This window comes from Podarcis melisellensis, assembly GCF_964234715.1.
Source record: "Podarcis melisellensis genome assembly, chromosome: 8".
NCBI classification, from domain to species: domain Eukaryota; kingdom Metazoa; phylum Chordata; class Lepidosauria; order Squamata; family Lacertidae; genus Podarcis; species Podarcis melisellensis.
Genome location: NC_138540.1, coordinates 30,153,801 through 30,178,463, shown reverse-complemented (window position 1 = coordinate 30,178,463; position 24,663 = coordinate 30,153,801). Strand labels below are relative to the sequence as shown.

Below are 24,663 nucleotides of genomic sequence, written 5' to 3'. Positions count from 1 at the left end.
CTTAAGTGAGATGAGCGCACAACCCTAGAGTCGGACACGACTGGCCCGTACGGGCAGGGGTACCTTTACCTTTACCTTTAGGGCTGCTTCTAAGGCACAGGGCCAGAACAGGTTAAAAAGTATGGAGGGGGGCAATCCGAACACAGCTTCTTCTCTGCATTAAAAAACAACTATCTTTCAGCTCCGTTTCGACTCTACCTAATCCAGGGATGGTGGGGAAGCCAGCCTGCTCCAAAGCTTCACCACAGCCTGGATCCTTGGAGTAAAGTATAAACGGAAGTGGGAGGGCCTCCTGGCCTCATAGCGGGAAGCACACAAGGCTGTTTTGCAAAGCCTGCCTAATGGAGGGGGTGGGAGGAGCAACTCCTAGGAGGACACTGCCCTCCACTGTGGGTAAAAGGAGAGGGGAGATCAGATCATTTGATTTTATATTGTTTCCAGGGAAGGCTGCCAGCTGTTATAGCCTCTGATAGCGGATCACCCCGAGGCCCCTGTGCAGATACTTTCACGGGATTACAACATGATCCTGGCACATAGCAACTGAGCTAGGATTCTTGCAAGCAGAAGAAAGATGAAAATAATTAAGCAACCAGGCCAACTACTTCAATCCATCTCCCGGCACCCCAGTCTCAACTGGAAAAAGAAATGAAGACTGTCTTATTGGAACAGGCCTTTGGGAACAGACTGGGGTTGCTGTTTTTTAAGGGAAAGGTTTTTAATAGTGCTGTGCTGTTTTTATCATCTCTATTTTAAAAGAATCAAAACAGTATAAAAAAAACCAAACCTATTAGCGTTAAATTACTTTTAGATATTTTTAAATATTTTTTAGCTTTTTGTATTTTATCTCTGTGTTTTCTAATATGTGTAAATATAAATAAATATAATATTGATGGTGATGATCCGGACTCTTGCAAGGGCTTGCACTCCTTTGGAAAAGGGGGAGGAGATGACAAAAATGTAATAAATAAGTGAATAACATCACCTTCAAACAGCCATAAAAAATTCCTTTAATAAACACTGATGACCTGATGCTTTATGCTGACTATTAGAATAAAATAAGGTGCCATCCTAATCCCACTTACCTGGAAGTATGTCTGATGAATTCAACAGGCTTACTTCTAAGTAGACATGACTAGACTTATTCTAACTCACTGAGTACCATCAGTTTTTATTCAATGGAACATAAAAGTGAAATAAGGTGTCTGGGAACTGCAGTCATATTACAACTATAGATTGTTCTCATGTCACCAAGGAAACAAGAAATAAAATTGTTCTACACACTTTAGAAGTATCTAGCACTAAACTGCTGAAACTAAGAAATAGTGGTTTGCTACATACCAGCCATGGGGGTATTGGTTTTTTCATTGGTAGGCTTCCAATTTTTAGACTCTAAAATAAGAAAAACGTAAGTTATACATTAATATTCGGATCTGTAACATTTTGTATCTGAGGTTTTTTTAAAAGAAAAATATTTATTTTTGTTCATCCTGCAAAAATTGAACATGGTGCTTCCAAAACAGTTTGACATTTACTTGTTAAAAAAACCACCAACAGTTGCAACAAGCCACTTTGTCAGGTTGCATTGACATGGCAAATTATGGTTAATCAAATATGGAAGTGAAAAGTTCTGAACTTCACCTCACGTTGTGCTCAGAAGCAGAAAGTGCACAAGTGCAAGTCCCACCTAGGCTACTTCTCCTCAGGAGAAGTAAACCTAGGCTATGGTTTAGCACAACTAGGACACTCCCTGGTAAAGATGTTTATTTTGCAACTGTAACAAATGAGGAAAAGCTCTCAGTCACCAATGTTAGCACACTGCTATTCTTTTCTTCCTAAGAAGCTTAATAGAAAACATTACCTCATTTGGTGAAATTGGTCTGTATTTAGCCTGGTAGCGACTCAATTCTGCATTTAGACGATGAACAGTCATTTTCAGACTGTCATTTTCATCCACCAGTTCCTGGGCCTGTTGTCTTAATAAAATCAATTCTGCAAGTTCCTCTGCATGACAGAAAATTGTAAAACATTAAAACTGAGGATTAAATGCTTTCTCCAATACAGTTGTACCTTGGTTCTCGAACGTCTTGGTAGTTGTATGTTTTGGCTCCTGAACATCAAAAACCCAGAAGTAAGTGTTCCTGTTTTCGAACGTTCTTTGGAAGCCGAACATCCGGTGCAGCTTCTGCAGCTTCCGATTGAGTGCAAGAAGCTCCTGCAGCCAATCGGAAGCCACGCCTTGGTTTTTTAACAGTTCCAGGAGTCGAACAGACTCCTGGAATGGATTAAGTTCGACAACCAAGGTACCACTGTACTTTGATACTGCTATATCATATACTTCATTTTAAACTTCAATAATTACTTAACTAATATACTATCTGAAAATCAAGTAAATTATATGTTGTCAGCCTTCAAAAGTTATTTCAATTTTGTGTTGGGATACATTAAATAACAACAAATGCAGAGGGAATAGTTCAAGATTCTTCCAGGAGATGAAAGATGAGAAGTACAGTATTATTCTCCCAAACACATACAAACAACAGAGTCACTCCTACCTTCACTGCGTGAATTTTGTGCAGCTTCTTTAAATCTTCTATTTTCTTTTTCTAGTTTCTTAATTTCTAACTGGAGCTTCTTCATTTGCTGCTTTGTTGCCTCAAGTTCGGAAAGCAGGGCCTGATTTGCATTGTTCAAATGCCAATTTTCTTCTTTCAGTTTCTGGAACTTTTCTCTAGGGAGGGCCATCGGTCCCTGCATTCTGCAGACTTAAATGGAAAAGAATACTCATTAGTCACACAAAAAACCTAAGCCACTCAAGCACAGGCTGCAGTCCTAAACTCATTTATACAGAAGGAGGCACCATGGAAATAAGAGCCATTCATTTCAAAGTGAATGCTGATTTACAAATTAAAGATCTCCCCAGATCATTATTATCCTAAACATTTCAGCTTCCATTTTGCTTACGACTGCGGGAGAAAAAAAATCCCAAATATGTAGCTTTGTTTACTCTGAACAGTGTAATTTAAAAATAAAACACTCCAATAAACTATATAACTTGAACATAAAACCAGACACCAGTGAAAACAACATCAGAACAAACTAGTAGAGACCAAGGTCTAAGAAGCACTCAAGCATGTTTTTGAATCTAGAAAGCCTAAAAGACCACAACAAAGGTGACAGCTGAGGGCATTCTACAACTGAAGCATCAGCTCTAAAAAACCCTCCTCTTAGTAGTCATCTGCCTTACCCTCATCGGTGGAGATACAAAAAAAAAAAAAAAAAGGAAGTCTGAATTTGATTTTGAGTTTGGGACAGGTATATGTTTCAAAAGTACAGCACAAACGTAAAAAAAGTACATTAATATTTTTGAAACCTTTAGTCCAGTGAACTGAAGGCTAACAAAACATTAATTGTTGTAGAATTGTTTTCCCAGGGAAAAGCCATGTTTATTAAATTAACTTTTTTAAAAAACTTAAGTCAGCCACAATCCTGCACCTCCTCTGATATTTTAAAGTCACAAAGAGGCTGGCCCTTCTGCAGTACTACTTCCCTCCATCCCACCAAAGCATACCCTTTAATTTGATGGGGTATTTCACAATGGGCTAGCATGAAGAATCAGGGGTTTTTGTCAGCAGAAAAAGCCCAAAGTGGAGATTTGGTTTCTATAAAATCAAGCTCTTCAGTTATCAGAAAACATGCCATGAAAGAAAAATTAATTTTTTTCTAAATTTAGAACTATCATGATTCCTGCTGGAAAATAAGACATGAGAATTTCACATGAAGCAAGGTGTTATCCTTTGCTATAAAAATATATAGTAGAAGTTTGAACATAATATGAATGGTTTAGTGTTAAAAGGATAAGCCATAAATTGCCTTTGGCACATAATCTCCCCCACTTTCATGGCACAGCCATGAGGAGCTCGGAAGCTTCCTCTTCAGATTAACCACAGTTTTAGCATTATGTCCTAACCCAGACAAACAATGGTTAATCTTAACCAGTTAGTGAAAACAAGCGAGCTTCATAAACTATGGTTTGTCTGGGATCAAGTGATAGGAAAGCTGCAGTTAATCTAAAACAGCAGCAAAAGCTCCAGACTCCTCCTCGCAGCTTATAGAGAATCCAACACAACCCATTTATACCAATCTAAAACAACAACAACCCAGAGTTAAATACCTGGAGTCAGTGGAGGCTTTTCATTCAGGGTATTTTCAGTTATGCTTTTTTCTACCTAGCAGGGAAACAAAATAATTTGATCTCATTTCCTGTTAGAACCCTTCTATTATTTTTTCAATAAAAACCGCAAGGACTGCAGAAATAATAGAAAATAGACTAAACATTTAAAAACCAATTTCCTTCAGTTACAATTTCAATTTTATTAAGCAGCAGTGGAAGAAAATTACAAGTAATAGACAGCATTTGGAAAGAAGAAAGATAACCTTGGCTTGTAAATTGTTATGCAAGAGGTATTCTTTAAAACTTCTTTAAACTTATCATTCTTTGTCACTTTCTGGATATTTCCTGCCAAAGTTAGTTGCATCCATATTGTCAGGGTAGGACTGCAAATGCCCAGATTCAAATGATTCAAATTCAGTGACCCAACCCCCAGGCTGACCTAAACTGCAGTGTGGTTGTGAGGGAGGTAGAGCCAGGTATGCTGCCCCAAGCTTCCTGGAAGAAGGTAGGAGGAAAATAAATAGACAAAGCAGAAAGATCCTTAAAAGCACTTAAGCATCTTGATATGAATCCTACCTGAAAACTCACTCCAGAGGGTTCAATTTCTGTAATACAAGATAGAAGGTAATAAATATGAAGAAGTTCAAACAGAAAAGGAGAACTACAGTTGATCAGATTTTAAAAAATTCTCATCACTGAATCACAGGATTCTACCATTTCCCTCTTTTCTAAATTCTTTTTTTATTAAAGATTTTCTGGGGTTACAGAAGTACAACCATCCTTTTTCATCATATTACCGTTTGGCTGAGAGATGCGAGACCTTTTGTATGCCTCATCCATCATTCTACTTGTTAAGTTAGAAACCAACCAAGGGCTCCACTTCTCTTTTCAGGAGGGCTGGAGAAGAGGCAATTCATGGTGTAATATGGTTATGCCCCTTGGATACAGAGGTATTAAAGTAAGAGTTGAAAGCAGCCAAAATATGGAATGAGAGAGAATCTATTACAGGGGGAGGGAAATGGAGTGCAGAGGAAGAGAGGGAATTCACCTTATGGCTTACAGTAAGGATCCTGGAGGTGAGATGGTCTTAGGGTTCAGGAGATGACCCCTGGGATTTTAAAAGTCCCTTCATATACTATATGCAGGGATGTTTCAGAGGAAGCGGAAAGGAAACAGCACTGGGTTTCCCTGTTTTTGTCTTGTGGTGGGTGTGTTGCCATTACAGAGCTACAAAATGTGCAGGTTTGGGGTTAGTAGCCCATTAGAGTTATAAAGCACAGTAAGAGAAACCTGGGAGCAAGGCAGAGTGAGAATATTTAAGAAGGTGTCCTTTATCCCTTTCTGGCTCCTGAAACACTCTTCACTCCATCCAACCAGAGTCCTGAACAGTACAAGGCTCCTCTTCTGAGTTGGATGGTACCCTGAACAGACCCACTCCTCATACATGTGGGGAAATGCTACAGCATTTTGATGCAAGTCGCACTTGTTCAGTAATGCTTTTGGAACATGAACTACCATGATAATATTTTTTTGAAGTGACGTTTCCCATCATTTCATCTCAAAGCAGAAAAGTGACATTACCTTCCACCTGAACATTTGGACGAATGAGGCAAGTAGGTTCACAGAGAAAAGAATCATCTTCACCATCAACACTAGAAGATACTGGGGGATTTTCCTAAGTAAAAATATTGCAATGCAATTTATAAATCCACAGTCCATCTTATGCACAACCTGCATGTTTGCTATATGAACATATTCTACTCACTGAAATTACTATCAACCCTCACCAGCTACTTTTCTTTTTCACTCACATGGGGACAGTCTAGCGTTGCCTGAAACTACCACCATCTGGAAGGACCAGGATGCTTTCCCTAGTGAAGTGGGGACCCCTGACCCATTGGCTCGAAGCAGCCTGCAGCCAGATTTTATCCAGTCCTCTGGGAGCGGCTGAGAGGTAATAAGGCTTTGATGTTGCAAAGTCTACAGTTGAATATCCTTTCTCTACAAGAACATTGCCAATAAGAAGATCGAAGAGGGAAATGCCTCAGTAGAAGGGGAGATCCATGTTACTTGCAAGTATGCAAAAAGTTGTGTATGCATTTTACAACTGTACACAATAAATTTTCAAGGTTACCACTGCTTTCCGAAGTTTGAGGCTTCAAGCAGCTGGGAGGGAAGGCTTGCAGTTTAGGTCTGCAAAGAAGTTATTCGTATTTTTTCAGCTAGTGTTATGGGGTTATTTTTGCTTTTGGCACAGAGCATATAAAAGTCATGGAAGGGCTCTTTTTAATAAGTATTGCCACCGGCAAAGTTGCACAAGGGCTGCACTGCCTAGCATGGCTTCTGTCTCTTACTCATGTTAGGACAAAACAGACACCAAGACCATATTAAGTATGTCATGTGGTTAAAGCAATCCGAGTTGTTTATTTTTACTAACTGATGTAATCTATGTAAACTTGCAGATACGCTAATCATTTTGAAGAAATGGTACTTTGTCTAAATCTATCTGCCTAAAAACAATCTTTCTCACAGCATGTTTTCTGACAAATGGGAAGCTGTACCTAGTATCAATGAAACCTAATCTCCACTCTGGCTAATCTCCACTAATCTGTCTTCTGCCCTTGCTGCAGACCCCCCCCCCCCCGACTATCAAAACACATGTGCCTCACTAATGAAGGAGAACCTGTTTGTCACCTGAAATGCAATCCAGGGAGATGCAGGGCAACTGCTTTGAAATCATGTTCCTCATTTGACAAGTCCCACTGCCTTCCCCATGAAAAAGGAGGAAAGCCTCTCCTAAGATGCCACCTGCAGTTCTTAACAAGTACTTCTCATAAAAATATGTGTCAGTATGCTGCTCATTTTAACTAGGTGACCCTTTTTAGTTAATCTGATTAATCCACTGACCCAGGGCCAAAGAAAGCACTTATCCATTTCAAGCATGGGAAATTGCAGCAGGAAACAGTATGAGACCCAGCCTTGCTGAGCCGAATTATATCACTTCAGAATGCAGGGCGGGGGACACTACTTCATATCAAAATCTCTATGTGCATAGGGAGCCACCCTGTCAAAGATAAGGCCATCCTAGAACCTTCTGCTCTGCCCTGTTAGCTTTCTGCATTCAGGGAAGCATCTAGTTGCCACCTGCACTTTGAAGTGGGAGAGAGTCAGAAGGGTTGAGTCACAATCTTTTTCTGAACATGTCACTCATCCTTTAGTGTGCACTCTTAAACTTTATCTCAAAGTCTTCTTATTTATTGATGTGGGACTAATGTGCAGTGAAAGATTTCAAAACTGTTGGCCTTTCTGCTTTTCTCTGCCTCACCTAAGGACATTTTCTGCCTCCTTACACAAACACTGTTTTCTTGAAAGTTCCCCCTCCCCACCCTTTTTTCTTTCCACTCCAATGCTTTTCCATCCATTAAATTTTTAATTTCATTTGGTACAACACTCTAACCTGCTGGAACGATAGACTGTTAAGCGGTTTGCTCCCTCAGATGCAAGCAATACAAATTGACACCACAAAGGGGGGGGGAATCAATGGGAATCTGAGGCAGAGACTTTTATTGATATTATTTTATGAACCATAGCGCCTGTCTCCTTACTGTGGCATCACAGCTTTCATTATTTTGTAGAAATGGTCTTGCCAGACTAGTTTCAAAAATAGCTTTTACAACCAAGTAAAACAATGAGTGCTGAGCAGATATTTCAGCTGGTCTGCCTGCAAAAGTGAACAGCTTCCTGGAGTTTGAATACCAAGTATGATGCACAGTCTGCTCATAAATTCTGCTGCTAAAAACTCAATTACACTTATCCTCCCAAGATCATTTGGGAACTGTTTGATGAAGGAATAGCTCCAGGCATCCATACAAAGGGCTGTGTCAGCCACAATACCATTTTAAATTACCAACAAGTTGGTACCAACAATTGGAAACTGTCTAGCTTTAAGTGAAAGATAAACAGCTGGGATCAGGAAACACATACAGTGAGAAGGAAAATGGCATCACGTAACAATAAAGGAACTGATAGCAACATAACATTTGCAAATGTGATTAAAAGAATTTATTATTTTTACAACTGTATTCAGAGAGCTGGCAGAAGCAGACACTCCAGTGCTTACCTGTTTAATTTTGTGTGGAATAGCATAGCCAGCCTCACTGCTAATGTTTATTTTTTTATCAATAACCTGATAGTTTGGATCTGGTTCCTTTTCTGTGTCTGAAGGGTATGTATCCATGTCCTCATCTTCACAACAACTGCCTGATACTTCCAAAGACTGCCCAATGCTCCTGTCATCACCATTGCTCTTCCAGTTGTGACTGCAGGCAGAAAATGCATTAAGGGATATGAGTCACATACCCTCTCAAGTCTCCAAACCCTTGGGGTCCCTTCCTACTCTACAATTCTATGATTTCATGAGTCTTGGGTATGTGTGATTTCCATACCCTTCTTCTCATGTCCTGAAGATCAAAAGCATCTGATTTGGATTTTAAATTACCCACAATTCCATAAGATGTCCCAACTGTAAATAAACTCATTTGTTTAAACTATGGTTTCAGGTCCTAGCTTGTTCTCAAGCCATAGCTTAAACAAATCACAAATGGAAAACAGATGCTTTCTATTTACTTCCTCGGAAAGCAAGAGAGATAGAGGAGAGGGTGCTAATCCAACACTCACAGGCACATTCATGTTTCTTATTATGTCTGCAGTGCACTATAAAATCTTGGACTCTTTAACCAGAGGAAATAAAAGTTCTATTACAACTTTTCCAACAGTTCTCATCAATACATGCATTATATCCTACCGCATTCGCAGCTCAGTGACTGTGGCATATGGCTCAATATAATTTTCTTGATCTTGCAAGTAACTGGCATCACTCTCAGAAAGAGATCGTTGACGTGGCTGAGGGATGGCAATGGTCCGTCCAGTTAGGGTTGTCACAAGAATAGCTGCGGCCAGAGCGGATCTGGAAAATAAAAATAAATACATACTGAAGCGTTTACAAGAACATTTTATCTCATTTCTGACAGGAATAACCTAAATGTTATTGTGTATAAGCAACAGAAGCTGCAAAACAAAGATGGTGGCGTAGGTAAACTGCCACCTTTCCTTTCCACTTTTTGTACCATACCTTGAATCATTAGGATCTTAAAATGTAAAGCCCTATTTTGCAATCAGATGTGGACCGAATTAAATCTTCAAGGTAATATCACGAGCCTCCCTCTTATCAACTATGGGAAGAAAGGAGCCTTGCACATACTGGCTAGTTTTTTCAGCAAGCTATGCTCGCGCATCTGTGGGGCACTAAATCACAGGATCAGGCCATCTCCTCACCTTTCTTTCTTTCATTACCTTGAAGAACAAAATGTGAACGAAAGGAACCTCTTAAGCCTTTTCTGGACTGTACCACTTCACCCTGCAGGCAGGATGCTGTGTATCTGAATACTGGCTCACAATTTTCTTTGTGAAGGAAAGGATTGCTTTTTTATGTTGAAGAACATTCAAGAATGAAACCTGTGTCTGAAGGATTACAGTCCAAGAAAAGCTCAACCACCACTTGATTCTCCTACATGCCTACTCCGAAATAAGTCTTACTGAACTCAATGGACTTACTTTCAGCCCTGATTATATAAATTTGCCAGAAGATGCTGCTGTGTTGTGAGCGTGATTTTGAAAAGGTAAAAAAGGGAGGAAGAAAGGTGAGATTAAAAAATAATCAGAAAGCAAAATGAAGAAACAGTGATTCTTTTAAAAGTCAAAACAAAAAGGTTAACGATGTTTTTAAAGAATTGTATTTTACATTAGTCCATTTTTCTGGGCTAAAATAATTTAAAAAACAAAAGCATTTCATTACTCTTATGTATCAGATAAACAATAATAATCTTTGTAAGTGATTTCTTGCAAACACTGATGTTAAATGTAATTTTATATAGGGCTGCAACGTGATTAAGAAATTTTAATTTAGTCCCACAATTTATCAATTAAATTTGCATGTAAAACAATATTTCTAAAGCAAGAAGCAAACTTTCTATGTTTTTAGCAAATGCACACATGTATTTCTCATGTGTGAGAGAGATTATATATCTCCATTGATGGCCTGATTGATCAGCAGCACTTTTAGTCGATTATTTTTAATCACTTAATCCAACTGTAATCTGCACAGTCCCCTCACACATTCTTTCAATGAGTGAGGGGTGTTGTTTGACCCCTTGTAACGTAATAGAAAACAAAGCTGCAGTCTTTATTATAGTATTAGGGAATGATCTTCAACCATTTCCACTGTGATCAATACAAGCACACCAGTGTTCTTGCAAAGGAAGGAAGGAGAGTTTTTTTTTTAAAAAAGTCATATATTTGTGTTGCTAATTGGACTGTTCTGATCGTTGCTTTTTTGTCACTCATCAGATTTTTTTTAGCCATCCTCATTACCAATTTAAAATTAATTTATAATTAACATGTTCAAATGGTTAATGACTTCAAAGCTGCAACCCTACATATTAATGGACTGTATTAGGTTTATGTTATAGCTGCAAGCAAGAGAGAGGCATGCATTTTAAATATATATCTATATATATTCTATGCAATGACTGGTAATCAAGAGATGAAAAACATTAAGACCTACCTGGGCCTTTCTGGAGAAGGGTTTGGACTACGAGGGGGAGGGGTGCGGGGGACGGCAGCTTTAGGTGCTATGGTAGCTGCAGGGATCAGGCCATGAGCTATATGTTTCTAGACAATTTAAAATAAAGTTAGTTGGCAATGACTGACCAAACACAATGGAGAAACACAAAACTAAGTATGCACAATGACTCGAAACAACACAAAAGGGGAGAGCAATTACATGCAAATTAATGTATGTATTGGATCCAGGGCCATAGCACTAAAGAACAGGAGCACTCAATATTGCAGCATGGCAACTGAACGATGAAAGTACAAAACACATGTATTTGGAACAAATGTTGCAGTCCTGCCTGTATTTACTTGGAAGAAAGTTCCTTTGAAAACAGTGGTACTTAATTGCTAAGTAAATAAGCAAAGAATTGCACTATTAGGTCTCATTAATTTCATACTTTTAAGTATGTGCATAGAATACAAAGAGGGCTCCGTGCACCTAGCTATATATATAATTTTACTTTGTTTTAAAAGAGAATACTACTATGCTATATTACAAACTGGTTTGAAACTCCTCTTGGGAAACTGCTGTGAAAAGAAAACAAGCCTGAAATCTTCTGGGGTGAGCAAAACTGGCTAGAGAGTTCCTTAGATCCTTAGAGACAGAGACTTGACATGTTTCATATGAAATATTTAACCACTTGAAAGCCATGCTGCTGAGTACAGCTACTGGCTTTAACTGGGGTTTTTTCAGGATAGCAACCAAAGCTTTCATTTATTGAAAGGAGGCAGCCACTTCTAACTAGCAGGGTAGTGAGCTATAGCCATTTCTATTTTTAAAGGCCATTTACAAAAGGATATTCTGTTCCCTGTCCCCGCTCCCATAAAACTGCAATATTGTACAGTCTTACACATCCATCCAATACTTCTGAGTAAGTATGCACAAGAATAGGGCTCACTTGCATGTTAAGATAAACCCTAGTTATTGCTACTGTATTATATTTATTACCCACCCTTCACCAGAAGCAATATAAAATACAGTATTAAAAGCAACTTAAAACAAATTGCAGTCACTACTAGGTTGTGTCTTAGAATGCTATATCTCAAAAGTCAAACATCTGGGTAAAGTGTTGTGTCTTTAGTATACCATGAAAGTTGTGCCATGAAGGTGCCAGACATGCCTCTGTGGGGAGGAAATTTGACAGTTTATGGGCTGCCACTGATAATATGCTCTCCTCGGTTACACACAACCCTGAACCTCTGAGTGTGATGGAACTACCAAAATGAGCCCCTCTTAACATCTGAGAGGGTCTGCACCTTAGTGGTCTTTTAGATATTTGGGTCCTATATTGTTTGGGGCTTTTAAACACTAGCATGAGAACCTTAAACTGGGCTGGAAACAAGCTAGCAACGAGTGTAGCTGTTTTAAAACAGGAGTCATACAAGTTCTAAACAGGACCCCATCCAGTAATTTGGCCACTCCTTTTTGGAACAGTTTAAGTTTCTGAGTTGTTTTCAAGGGCAACCCCATGTAGAACACATTGTATTAAGGCAGACTGGAAGATATCAGAACATGGACTACAGTGGTGACACAACAGGACAATTCCCATGGCCCTCCTAATAGTATACTGTGAACATACTGGTCTTGCCCACTCTGCTTCCAACAGCTAACATGCAACAGAAATAAACCCACAATTCCTGGCAACTGATGTAATACTGGTCAAATATTCAAAAAGTTGCAATTAATGCCACAAAGCAGTTGTCAGTGGTGTGTACTTTGAAACCTGTGTTGCTAGTTTCTTATGTTGGGTTGCTTATTGTTATAGATCTGGGGGAATCCCCCTGGCCTAAACCCTAGGAATGAATAAATATTATGATTTTGTAACAACATTTTAAAAATAAAAACATTGATTTTTTTCCCAGGTCACTGTTCATAGGAAGCATATTTATATGCATGGCTCTTCAGGCATGGTACAGTTAACACCAAAAATGTTCAGTTGTATTTTGATCTTGGATGAAGAAGATTGAACAGGATGACTGTCCTGGAAATGCTGCAACAACAGTAACAGCTTGATACGGGTGTCCACCCAGTGTGGGAAAGGAGCCATCCAACTTGCAGTATCGCTTTGCATACAGGAAGTCCCCCGGGGTCTCTCCAGTTAAAGCAGAACCTGAAGCAGCAAAGACTGGGAAATAACTTTGCCCGAGTCCCTGAAGCACCACCACAAGTCATAGTAGGCAAAGGCGGACGAGGTGGCTTCAATATGCATGACTCTACGTACAGAAACTTCATGCCTTAAAAAATTACACTATTCGCATGAGAACTTCCCTTTCTAGAGCAAAATGTCTTGTTTCTAGACTTATTCTTAGGTTACTGGCATGTCCCAAAGACACAGAACAGGGACATTCCAAAGTGTGCAAGGCTTTCCTTATCTCTCCCCCTTCGGACAAGTTTTCCAGCGGGACGCCGAGGGTGGCAATGGAAGAGCTTCTCGGTCGCCATGGCAACCGGCGCCCCTGACAAGACACAGGGGGGAGGGGCGTGGTGGGGACTCCCCTTCCCCCTTCCCCGAACCACCACCAGACCCCGACCCTGGTACTCACAAACTGGCCCCTCCGGCCGCTCCTGAAGCGAAGCGCCATGTATGCGGAAGAGGGTTGAGCAGCGTACGCAGAAAAGGACGGCGAGGGAGAGTCTTCGCCGCCGCTGCCACCGCCGCCTGGGAGCGGGGAGAAAGAAGCGATTCCGCCCGGGCAGCAGAGACGCTTCCCCTCTCGCAACCACGCCGGAACAAGCCACGCGGCAATTGGCCACGGCCTTCCCCTTCCACCAATCGCCACTCGCTTTACTGCTTCCGCCTTCCCCTTAGCAACCGGGCAGCCGTTGAAGGAGAAGCTCCGCCCACTCCTTCTCTCGTCGCGCGCGCGCATCTTTTCATTTTGTGTTTTGACCGGGGGGGGGGGGAGGGCGGAGCTTTGAGTTGCGATTGGCTGGTTGGCCCGGTGTCCGTCGCGCGCGCGCTGCTCAAAGCTGGGGCGCGTCTGTCTGTCTGTCTCTCTCTCTCTCTGGAAGCGGAGCTGGCGGGGATTGGGTGGGTTTTGTCGGGAGGGGAAGGGGGGTTCTTTATCCTCCACCCACCCTCTTTTATTGCAGGATAGTGGCCTTTGCAGAAAGCAACCTCTAAGGAGCACTAGGAAAGGCAAACTGGACCAGGAAAGGAGGCAGAAGCCGGAAAAGCACACGCAGGGAGGCGGCAGCAGCTGAGGCTCCCCTGCTTCCTGGCTTCGCATAGGCATCTGGTTGGCCCTTGCAGCCGTAAGGAAGCCAGGCTGCATGGCCTGGTGCTGCAGTTTCCTGTCTTCTTCCTAACGTGTGGCTGTTGTGGGTGGGCGCCTGTATTTTCAGCCCTGCGTGTGGCGTGATCTCTCTCCTGCCTTAAAGCAAGGGTCTCCCAACCAGGGCTGGATGTAGGTTTGATGAGGCCCTAAGCTGCTGAAGGTAATGTCGCTGTTTTTTTGTGTTGAATATATAGGTATAGGTAAAGGGACCCCTGACCATTAGGTCCAGTCGTGGCCGACTCTGGGGTTGCGGCGCTCATCTCGCTTTATTGGCCGAGGGAGCCAGCATACAGCTTCCGGGTCATGTGGCCAGCATGATTAAGCCACTTCTGGCAAACCAGAGCAGCGCATGGAAACGTCGTTTACCTTCCCGCCAGAGTGGTACCTATTTATCTACTTGCACTTTGACTTGCTTTTGACCTGCTAGGTTGGCAGGAGCAGGGACTGAACAACAGGAGCTCGCCCTGTCATGGGGATTCGAACCGCTGACCTTCTGATCAGCAAGCCCTAGGCTCTGTGGTTTAACCCACAGCACCACCAACGTCCCTGTTGAATATATGCTATAGGGTAATTTATGGACCTAATAGGTATCTAAGGCCATTTGCACATAACAAAAAGCTAGCAGGCGGGGCCCGTTATTTACATCATAGGAGCCTACACAACACAAAACACTGTTGCTGTATTAGGTTTTATTTTATTTGTTTTTTGTCTTATATTTTGGAAATGTACATCCAGGTTTTTTTTGCTTTAAATTTTTTTGGGACCCCCATTGATTAGCTTATATGTAAATTCGGCATTGCTCCCAACCTTTACTGGATAACCCGGGTGCACATTTTGAAAGATGGCAGCATGGTACAGAGGGGGTGGGAGAGGAGAATAGTCACAGGACAGCTGCCATGAGGCATGTGGCCTAACAACACAGCCACCATACAAAATTGGAGAAAGCGCAATCATGGTGAAGCTTTTCATATACCGTATTTTTTGCCCTATCGGACGCACTTTTCCCCCTCCAAAAATGAAGGGGAAATGTGTGTGCGTCCTATGGGGCGAATGCAGGCTTTCGCTGAAGCCTGGAGAACAAGAGGGGTCAGTGCGCACTGATCCCTCTCGCTCTCCAGGCTTCAGGAAGCTATCCGCAAGCCGTGGGAGAGCTGCGCGACTTCACGCAGCTCTCCCACGGCTTGTGGAGAGCTGCCTGTTCTGGGGTCGGGGGAAGCTCGGGCTTCCCCTCCCCCAGCCCCGCGCCTGGGGGAAAAATATTTTCCCCCCTTTATTTCCCCCCCAAAGAACTAGGTGCGCCCTATGGGCCGAAAAATGCGGTAGCTGTATATTTTAAAAACTGCTTGCACTGATGAATTTCTGGCTAGAAAATAAGAAAGTGTATTGAAGGGAGCTGAAAAGCAGCAGTTCTTGAGAAATAACACGCATACCAATTGCACCTCTGACTTCTCTCATAAGCAGGCAGGAACAGCTAGGTTTCCTACTCTCACAAAAATCAACTAGAAGGGTACCTGCACGTTTTGCTTTGTAACTTTCTTTCTGTGGGGCAGAGGGAGGGGGCTAGATACTATTTTTAAAAAAGAAAACAACGTCTGGAACCTCTGCTTGGTGGTGCCAATAAATGCCATTGTAGGCACTTGGGTTGGTTACCCCTGGTTTACACATTCCTATTTTTTGTGTCCAAACTTGTGCTATGCAGGACTTTACAAATGGAGTATATACCAGAAAAAAAATAAAAACCTCTGACAGATGATTTGTTTATTAACCCAATAGCCCAGTGCACATATGCAATGCTTCTGCATCTCATGAATAATACCTTGTTGCCTTATTTTTGCTGTGTGTTTTATGACAGGTGTTTACAAAACGAAGGAGGTCAGTGATGGCACATGAAGGCACTCCTGTCCGACTAGGAGCCGTTAGTGTCCCTTATGGGCATGTGATTGGCCATGAAAAATGGAAAGGCTCTCTGGTTGCTCAGGGGATACAAGGTAAATGTGTCAATAGAAAACAGAACATTTGTGAAAATGTAAATAAAATACAAGATCTGGATAGGGAGTTAGAATATAATGCTTTAAGCCAGATTTTTAAAGTCAGTTTTGATCTTTTGTAAAGTGCACTTGCCATGAGAGGCTGTAGCCCTAAATATAAGTGGGAGTAAGTTATATTGAAATTAATGGAACTTTTTATAAATAAATATTAATATTGGATATTCATATTTGATGCTCTGTTATAGTTATCCTGTTACTAAAATCTTCTTGTGTCTCTTATTTCAAGGGAAAGTTAAACTAATTCTAGAAGATGGCCTGGGAGTCGTAGACTTCCATCTTTCAAACAGATCCTGTGTCATTTATATTTCTGAAGCAGACCTGGTTGCAGGAAATGGCTTCAAAAGGAGACTTGTTCGCTTTAGAAACGTAAGTGCTGCCTGAAATAGCTGGTGTTCGCCTGACTCCCCATTTATAGAACTTCCATCAGCAAGAATGTCAGGGCAATTTTAACACAGTTCAAGGATAGAGACCTCTCTTCTACTCAGCGCACACTGATGGTACTATATCTGATGCTAAATATAGCTAGAAAACAACCCTTTCATGCAGTTTTATCTTTATCTGTCTTGTTTCAGAAAACTTGCAGTTCTTCCTGCCCCCTGGGTTTGCTATCTTCATTTTCTGTTTTAGTTTTATTCTCACCTTTTTAAAACTGGATGATTCACATATTATTAGTAGGTGAAGCTTTTCATATTATCTCCATACCAGGAAATGCTTTATCTGTTTGATTTCTTCATAACCAGAGATAACTGGTTAGCCACTGTTAGAAACAAGATACTGAGTCCTTGATGGTGTTGGGTGTATCAGGCTGCTGTTAAAGGTGCAGGAGCAGAACTAGAACAGAAGTGGCAGCCATCGTCTTTTAAATAAGTTCAACCTTTAGGCTGATAAATAAAAGCTTGTCCCCACCCCCAGGTCCCCTACTGAGCAAAGATGAACATGAACAGAAGCAGAGACCTGATTGGAAACTGAACATTCATATCAAAGCACATTTCCATGTCACTTTTGATACCACTAATAGCTTTGTTCCATCTCATTCTTCTTTCTGTTTAAGGCTTGCAATCTCCAAGGAATTGTTATAGTTGAAAAAACCCAGATAAGCGGTCAATATTTTCCAGCAGTGCAAAAATTTGTTGTCCTGGAACTTGGGATGACGTTACTTCCAGTGGCAAGCCAAGAAGAAGCAGCACAGCTTATTATCCAGCTGGTAAGTCCCTTCAGGAGCTGTTTATACTGCCAAATGAGTGGAATTGTGCACATGTCAGGCATATTACATTGGACATGGGTAGCAAATGGGGAATGAAATGAAGAGGGAACAGATAATTAAACAATTGGACTGTGAGAACTTAGAAAAGGATGCTGTGATTACCAAGACCAACATGGGTTCCTCGAAAAGAAGTCATGGCAGATGAATCTCATTTCTTCTTTTGGTGAATTGGGGGAATGCTGTGGACATAGTGTATCTTAATTTCAATCAGACTTTTGACAAAGTCCTTGGAGAGAAGCTGGTAATGAATTTCAATAGGGACAAATGTAAGTTTCTGCACTTAGACAGGAAGAACCAGCTGTACAAACATAAGACAGGGGAACCATGACTTGCCAGTAGTACATATAATAATAATAATAATTAATAATAATAATTAATAATAATTTATTATTTGTACCCCGCCCATCTGGCTGGGTTTCCCCAGCCACTCTGGGCGGCTTCCATAGAAACCAAAAATACACTAAAATATCACAGATTAAGATGTCTTAACATGTGAAAAGGATCTTGAGCTCTTAGTAGACCACGAGCTTAACATGAGTCAACAATGTGATGCAGCAGCAAAAAAGGCTGCATCAAGAGAAGTATAGTGGAAGTAATAGTACCACTCTATTCTGCCTGGGTCAGGCCACACCTGGAGTACTGTGTCCAGTTCTGGGCACCACAACTGGAGAAGGATATGGACAAGCTGGAATGTTTGCAGAGGAAGGCAACCAAAATAATAAAGGGTCTAGAAACCAAGTCTTATGAGGAACAGTTGAGGGAGTTGGATATGTTTAGCCTGGTAAAGATCTACAAATACTTAAAGGGCTTTCACATGGAGGATGGAGCAAGCTTGTTTTCTCCAGCTCTAGAGGCTAGGACCCAAACCAATGAATTTAAGTTACAATAAAGGAGGTTCTGATTAAACATTAGGAGTACCTTTCCAACATTAAGAGCTATTCAACAGTGGAACAGACTCACACGAGAGGTTGTGGAACAGGATCTTAAGCAGAAGTTCAATGGTCATTTGTTATGTATGATCTAGTTAAGATTTCTTCACTGCAAGGAGTTGGAATCGATGACCCTTGGAGTCCCTTCCAATTCTATGATTTTATGCCACCTGTTTCTGTTGAGGCTCTGCAGTGTGTTTACAATGCTGGTGATCTTTGCTTTTTAATTTTACTCATTTTCCCAGTCAGCAGAGGAGCAGAACATACAGAAAAAGGGTTAACTCCTTTTCTAGAAGGCAGGATCAACACTGCTCCTAGGGAGAAGGGGGAAACATGTAACAGAATGAAATGATGAACACTAAAAGCCACTAGAGGGTGCTCAGACTCTCCTTGTTGTCTGTTCCAGGTGCAGGAGCAAACTAAAGATCAAGCCAGCAACCCCTTTTTGGCTAAGAAATGTCCCCAGCTCTTAGAGGCTTCTGTATTCCAAACGGTTCAGCAGATTCCGGGAGTTGGGAAAACAAAAGCTTTGCTTCTCCTGGAACGGTTTCAAAACCTCCACCGGCTTTGCAACGCATCCGTCCAGGAGCTTGAGCAAGTAGTTGGACACGCTCTAGCCCAACAAATCCATGTGTTTTTTGCACAGGCAAAGTAACCTCACCTGGTTGGGAAGGTGGAAGTGAACCATGTACGCCATCTCAAGCTCCTTGCTCAAAGGACAAAGGTGGGTTATAAACATAGTAAAAACCTCCATGTAGCCTGCATGCTTGTCCTGAACAGCGTCACAAACACATTTTGGATTTGGGTAGTGGCCTTGCTGGTTACCGCCATGGCAGACGGTTGTCGACTTTTGTCTGAAGTTACCTGCTGTAAGTCTTGTATCTGTGACACATAAGTAGCATGGCCAGGATCCTAAGAACTGCAGCTGGTCCCATGTGCCTAAGAAGGCTTTATATCATTTTTCAAACATCAGCTTCCATTTCCCATAACAAGCGTCCCCTGAAATTGTGGGGGGTTTGCAAAAGCAGTTTACAGGTCAAAAGAGCAAATGAGATTACAAAAATTCCACTGAGTGCCCACCTGGAGCAGCTATTTGGATCTTAGTTACTTGTCCTTGGACAAGTCGAAGCACCCACTTAATATGAAACCCTTCTAGTATAGGATGAAATTCCCTGAACTAGACGGAGAAGCACTCTGCTCACAAATGCTTAAGCAGTGAGTTCTCAATTGTTTTTGGCTGCCTTTCACACCCCCTTTTTGCAAGAAGCTTCGGTTTTGTTTATTATTATTGTAGGGAAAAACCACTAGGGGTCCAAGCCTCTGGAGTGGTGCCTGGCCTGACTGTTGCAAACTTAAAGCCAGCAGTTGAGCTGCCATTTTCTCCAATAGGGACAAGCAACTTAAGAAGAACCATTGCTGTGGTTGCCTCAAATGACTCATCAGATCAAGGCTCCTGCTGTCACAATTGCCTGGGGAAATATATTCTCGCAAGTGGTGCTATGAAACCAACCCTTCCTGCCCCCGAGTTGATCGCAAGTCTGCGAAGCCTTATTTATTGCTGTTGCATCAGCTTTCATCCACACCTGACCTGACCGGCTGCCAGGTTGCTTTTGCGTAAATCATCTTGTTTCAGGTGACATGCTTGAAAACCGGCTGTCTTGGCGCAACCTGAAGATCACTTTTCTGCCAGGCACCTGGGATACTGCCAACCTGAAACACGTAGGAGTGTCAGAGTTAAAAAGGGTGCCTGACTCAGACTTCCTCACCTGCCGGTGGCATTCTGTATGCCTTTCGGTGGAGTCATGCTTTCGTGAAACTCAAAGGTTATAACTGTTGGAATTCTGCTACCCGGTCATCGGTATGTGCCTATCTATTCAGGCACCGGCTGAATTCCTCAGACCTCCCTCCGGCGTCTCCCGGCAGGATAAACAACACGAGGTCCGTTCCGGCGATTTTCCTCAGGCTGTGAGGAAAACACACCAACTGCTTCTCCTTCTCTCCTCCTCCCTGCATATCCCCAGGGAGGGGAATCAGACACAGACAGTAACGTATCTACATGTCCTTTTATTTGTGTCTTTTAGCAGTCATCCAGTAAACATGTCTGCTCTCTTCAACATACAGAGAGAAACTCCACCCATGTACATCCTGTACAGGTCATATGACAAACCCACTGAGCTAACATCCGGTGCTCAGTACAGAATGGACTGCCCCTTTGTTCCCATGGCAACAGTCACAAACTTCCTGTTTGGCTTTCCAGCCACAAGCAGCAGACTGTGCTGCCTTTGCTTGCTGCAGCTTTGGTGCTTTAGAATAACATCCTCCCCCTAAAGTATCAATGCGTGCTGCGAGCAAAGCGTCATCCAGAGAAGAAAACAAACAGTTGTTATACTTATAACATTCCCCTGTTGTTTCAGTTCCACCCTTGGAACTACCCGCCACTGGTTTTACCAATGTACCTCTCTGGTTGTGTGACTTCCAAGGAATGAGTGCTTCTGCATTACCTTGGTTAACAACTCTCTGTTGTGCCTTTGTCTCTGACTCAGACACAGCTTCAATCTGACCTTGGTCATTTACAACAGCAACAGCTAAGTAAGCAAACTCTTGTGAATACCTCTTGGGTGGTACACCCTTCGTTGCTCTCTCAGACCTACGTAAGAGGTGCTGCTCTTCTTTGCTTTCTGGTTCAGCCTTTGAACTCTCTGGAGAACCAGTACTAAGCTTAATCAGTGGTTCATCCTCCTCTTCTGAGGGTCTAGTCATTATGTGAGATTTCCTCTCAATGACTGTGACAACTGAGCTGTCAGAGCTATCGCTGTCATCATCAGTACTACTGAACTCAATAAAATCATCATCATCATCATCATCACCTGTGGGAAATGTGTGAACAATCACTCTCTCCTGTTCAGGAGCACTCTCTAGAAATTTTGTGAGAATCACCTTTCCAGATTCAGACAAAATTACTCTGTAGAGACCCTTTTCATAACCCACAAAAATGCCTCTGGCATTCTTTACTCCACCTGGAGTTTCTGTTCTCACATGAGACCCAAAAACCTTGAAATGGGCAACAGAAGGTTTTCTGTGGAACAGTTTCTCAAAAGGAGAACTTCCCAACTCTTTTGAAAACTTTCTCAACCACGTGTAACAGAATGACATTAGCGACTCAGCCCAGTACTAATGTGGCAGATGTGAACTAAGTAATTGCGCATGCATTCCCTTTTGCAATTCTTTGTTCACCCTCACACAAACACATCTATTCCAAGCTTCTTCGGAAGCTGCAAGTTTGTGTCTTATCCCTTTCTTCTTCAGGAACCTCTGGAACTCCTGTAAAAGAAAAATTGGCTTCTCATCTGTGCAAAGACAATCTATGTCAGCATCATGCATATTTTTAACCTTGTCACAAAACTCTTTAAACCTTTCTAAGGCTTCTTTCGGTCTCTCCAAAAGATAAATCCAGACAAAACCTGTAAAAGAATCAACACATATTAGGTAATACTTTGCATTGCCTCTAGATGGTTCTAAAGGACCAATCACATCAGCATACACCCGCTGAAATGCTCTTTTGCCCCTTGAGGTGACCTGCTTGGCGTTCTTCTCAGCTACACCTGCAAAAGAGATCATGTTAGAATCACAAGAATTACATTTCATGTAATCACTTTGATCAAAAGTCAACAAATACAGTCCATCTTTCTCTTTGGCAGAAAGATACAGCTCTCCATCTTTGTAGATCTCGCATTTCTCATCATCATAGGACAGTTTCAGTCCCTTCTTGGCAATCTGCGAAGCGCTGAGCAGATTAAACTTCAATTCTGGAACCAAATAAACATTGTTTATAGTCAAGTTCAGACTTTTAAGATACACAGTCCCAATTCCGGTCGCTTCCAGCTCTTGACCGTTGGCTTGTTGTACAGCGAAGCTTTGCTTCTTAAACGTAGAAAATAGTCCTCTGTGTCGACACATATGAACTGTGGCTCCAGTATCCAAAACAAAGAAATTTCCCGCTTCTGGTGTGGCTTTTAGCGACATCAAAGCCTTTGCAGTCTTTGCCTTTGGCTTGGTGTGACCTTTGTCTGACGCGTCAGACTTTGTGGAGCTTCCCTTGGCTCCTCTGTTCCGACGTGGCTTCGTACAGTACCGCTGTAGATGCCCAGTCTGGTCACTATTGTAGCATCGGACAACGTTCATAGCTACAGCATCTCCTCCAGTAGCTTGAGCAGTGAGGGTGTTAGAACTCCGTTCTTCCCTCCCTCTGTCTTTCACGTCCAGGGCTGCAAGCCTGTCATGTTCACAAAGAACCACGGCAAAGACCCTCTCCGACGTGAGATCATTCGCTGGGAGGGACCCCAGCTGACTGGCAACTGTTTTGTAAGTTCGATTCAGGCTGTTGATCACCATGAAGCAAAACACTTCCTCCTGCAGACGGAAATTGCGTTCCACCATCTGTTGACGCAGAAATTTCATTTCCGTCAGGTGCGCTTGAACATCTCCATCAGGCGCAAGCCTCAGGTTGGTCAGCTTCTCAAAATACAGCAACGCTGAAGAACCTGCATCTCTCTGATGTGTCCTTCTTAGCGTGTTCCAAACATCTCTCGCGTGCTCTAAGCCTTGTATGTGTATCAATTGCGAATCTGACACACACAGGATTATAGCAGTTCTGGCCTTCACATCCTGTGACTCCCAAGCACGCGTTGGTGCTGCAGGAATGGGGTTCTCAATCACTGCAAACAGTCTCTGATTCTGCAGCAGGGCCTTCATCTTAATAGACCAAGATGCATAATTGTCACTGGTCAAAAGGGGCGGAGAAGGCAAAGCTCCCCCCTTCTTGGCATCCATTGTGAGTCCTTGCATTGACTCTTTAAAACACAAGCCTCTAAAATCCAAAAGCTGGCTTGTTTACACTCTGTGCCACCTGGCAGCTCTCAACGCTGGCTGCGTTGGAAATTTCCAAGAGCTCCTCAGACTTCGTAGTCATAACAATTCACTGTTGCTTTCACTTCTCCTCTCTGAGGATTAGCCTTCACTGAAAGGCGTCGCTTAGCAACAGTACATTCCAATCCCTTGGAGAAGAAACCACAGGAATGTTTGGTATGCGGTTTCACTTTTAACCGGAGCCGTTTCCCATACGCTGCTCCCTCGAAGCAGAAAATAACTCAATCTGCATCCACTCTTCTAAGCCCGAAAATCACATACCTGGGCTCCGTGGCTTTTGCTTCCAGCTTGCTCTGGTCAGCTTCTGGCTGCAGAGAATCAGCTTTCTCAGCTCAGGCATCCATGGAAGCCACTTCTTGATGCAGAGGTCGATGAAAACAGGAACCATCAGCTCTGCTACCAATGTTGGAATTCTGCTACCCGGTCATCGGTATGTGCCTATCTATTCAGGCACCGGCTGAATTCCTCAGACCTCCCTCCGGCGTCTCCCGGCAGGATAAACAACACGAGGTCCGTTCCGGCGATTTTCCTCAGGCTGTGAGGAAAACACACCAACTGCTTCTCCTTCTCTCCTCCTCCCTGCATATCCCCAGGGAGGGGAATCAGACACAGACAGTAACGTATCTACATGTCCTTTTATTTGTGTCTTTTAGCAGTCATCCAGTAAACATGTCTGCTCTCTTCAACATACAGAGAGAAACTCCACCCATGTACATCCTGTACAGGTCATATGACAAACCCACTGAGCTAACATCCGGTGCTCAGTACAGAATGGACTGCCCCTTTGTTCCCATGGCAACAGTCACAAACTTCCTGTTTGGCTTTCCAGCCACAAGCAGCAGACTGTGCTGCCTTTGCTTGCTGCAGCTTTGGTGCTTTAGAATAACAATAACCAGGCCCTTCTGGGCAAGGCTCCCAGCCTGCTGTTCGGTTCTCTTCAAGAGAAGTGGACGCCTGGGAGGACAAATGGAAAGTGATGCATCTCTCTTGACTTTTTTACTGCCTGCAGTCCCGTTTTAAAGACATCCCCTGTGGATGTTCCTGCATTTTGGCTATGGATGAATCCACTAATTTGGTTCCTGTCCCTTGCACAGTATTTGCCATTACAAGCACTCAATTCTAGACAAGCAAAAAAAAACACTTGTTTTGCTAATTAATTGTGTTTTCCAATTAATGGTCCTTTGTTGGTGGAAGGCATCTGGTAGCTAAATGGGGGAGGGATGCAGTTTTCAGTTATTCTTCCTGTGTGGCCTCCAGATCTGCTCCAGAAGCTCCCCCAACACTCTGGGGCAGATACTTTGGGGTTGGGGGCTCCCATGTCTTCATTACAGGGACACAAATTGGACAAACTCTTAGTCTATAGGCTGCCGACAC

At 42.5% G+C, this 24,663-nt stretch overlaps 2 protein-coding genes across 3 annotated transcripts in view; one reads left to right on the top strand and one right to left on the bottom strand.

The window, feature by feature from the left end:
* The window catches only part of CEP89 (centrosomal protein 89), a 45,756-nt gene extending 32,185 nt beyond the window's left edge, over nt 1-13,571 (bottom strand). The window contains exons 1-10 of the mRNA XM_081921764.1: nt 13,388-13,571; nt 10,794-10,900; nt 8,976-9,137; nt 8,292-8,490; nt 5,753-5,846; nt 4,748-4,776; nt 4,172-4,226; nt 2,553-2,762; nt 1,859-2,001; nt 1,339-1,389 (exon numbers count right to left, since the gene is read on the bottom strand). Of these exons, the coding sequence (XP_081777890.1) occupies nt 1,339-1,389; nt 1,859-2,001; nt 2,553-2,762; nt 4,172-4,226; nt 4,748-4,776; nt 5,753-5,846; nt 8,292-8,490; nt 8,976-9,137; nt 10,794-10,900; nt 13,388-13,426 (1,089 nt within the window). The 5' untranslated portion in view covers nt 13,427-13,571. The remainder of the gene's footprint in view (nt 1-1,338; nt 1,390-1,858; nt 2,002-2,552; nt 2,763-4,171; nt 4,227-4,747; nt 4,777-5,752; nt 5,847-8,291; nt 8,491-8,975; nt 9,138-10,793; nt 10,901-13,387) is intronic.
* A 230-nt stretch (nt 13,572-13,801) lies between these two features.
* Nucleotides 13,802-20,188, top strand: FAAP24 (FA core complex associated protein 24). Of its 2 annotated transcripts, XR_014170936.1 has the most exons (6): nt 13,802-13,875; nt 15,975-16,110; nt 16,397-16,536; nt 17,222-17,374; nt 18,770-19,087; nt 19,753-20,188. XR_014170936.1 is itself a non-coding variant. In XM_081921232.1 (5 exons), the coding sequence occupies exons 2-5, from the start codon at nt 16,002-16,004 to the stop codon at nt 19,016-19,018; spliced, it is 651 nt and encodes a 216-aa protein (XP_081777358.1). In that variant the 5' UTR covers nt 13,991-14,282; nt 15,975-16,001; the 3' UTR covers nt 19,019-20,188. The 2 variants fall into 2 exon arrangements, 1 of the variants encoding a protein (XP_081777358.1); XM_081921232.1 differs by lacking the exon at nt 13,802-13,875 and adding an exon at nt 13,991-14,282 and having other exon boundaries at nt 18,770-20,188.
* Nucleotides 20,189-24,663: the final 4,475 nt, after the last annotated feature.

Bases quoted from the DNA above. Each gene is read 5' to 3' on its own strand.
- FAAP24 (XM_081921232.1), top strand. From the start codon at position 16,002: ATGGCACATGAAGGCACTCCTGTCCGACTAGGAGCCGTTAGTGTCCCT. The intron at 16,111-16,396 runs GTAAATGTGTCA...TCTTATTTCAAG, and splicing joins GGTTGCTCAGGGGATACAAG to GGAAAGTTAAACTAATTCTA. The intron at 17,375-18,769 runs GTAAGTCCCTTC...TGTCTGTTCCAG, and splicing joins CACAGCTTATTATCCAGCTG to GTGCAGGAGCAAACTAAAGA.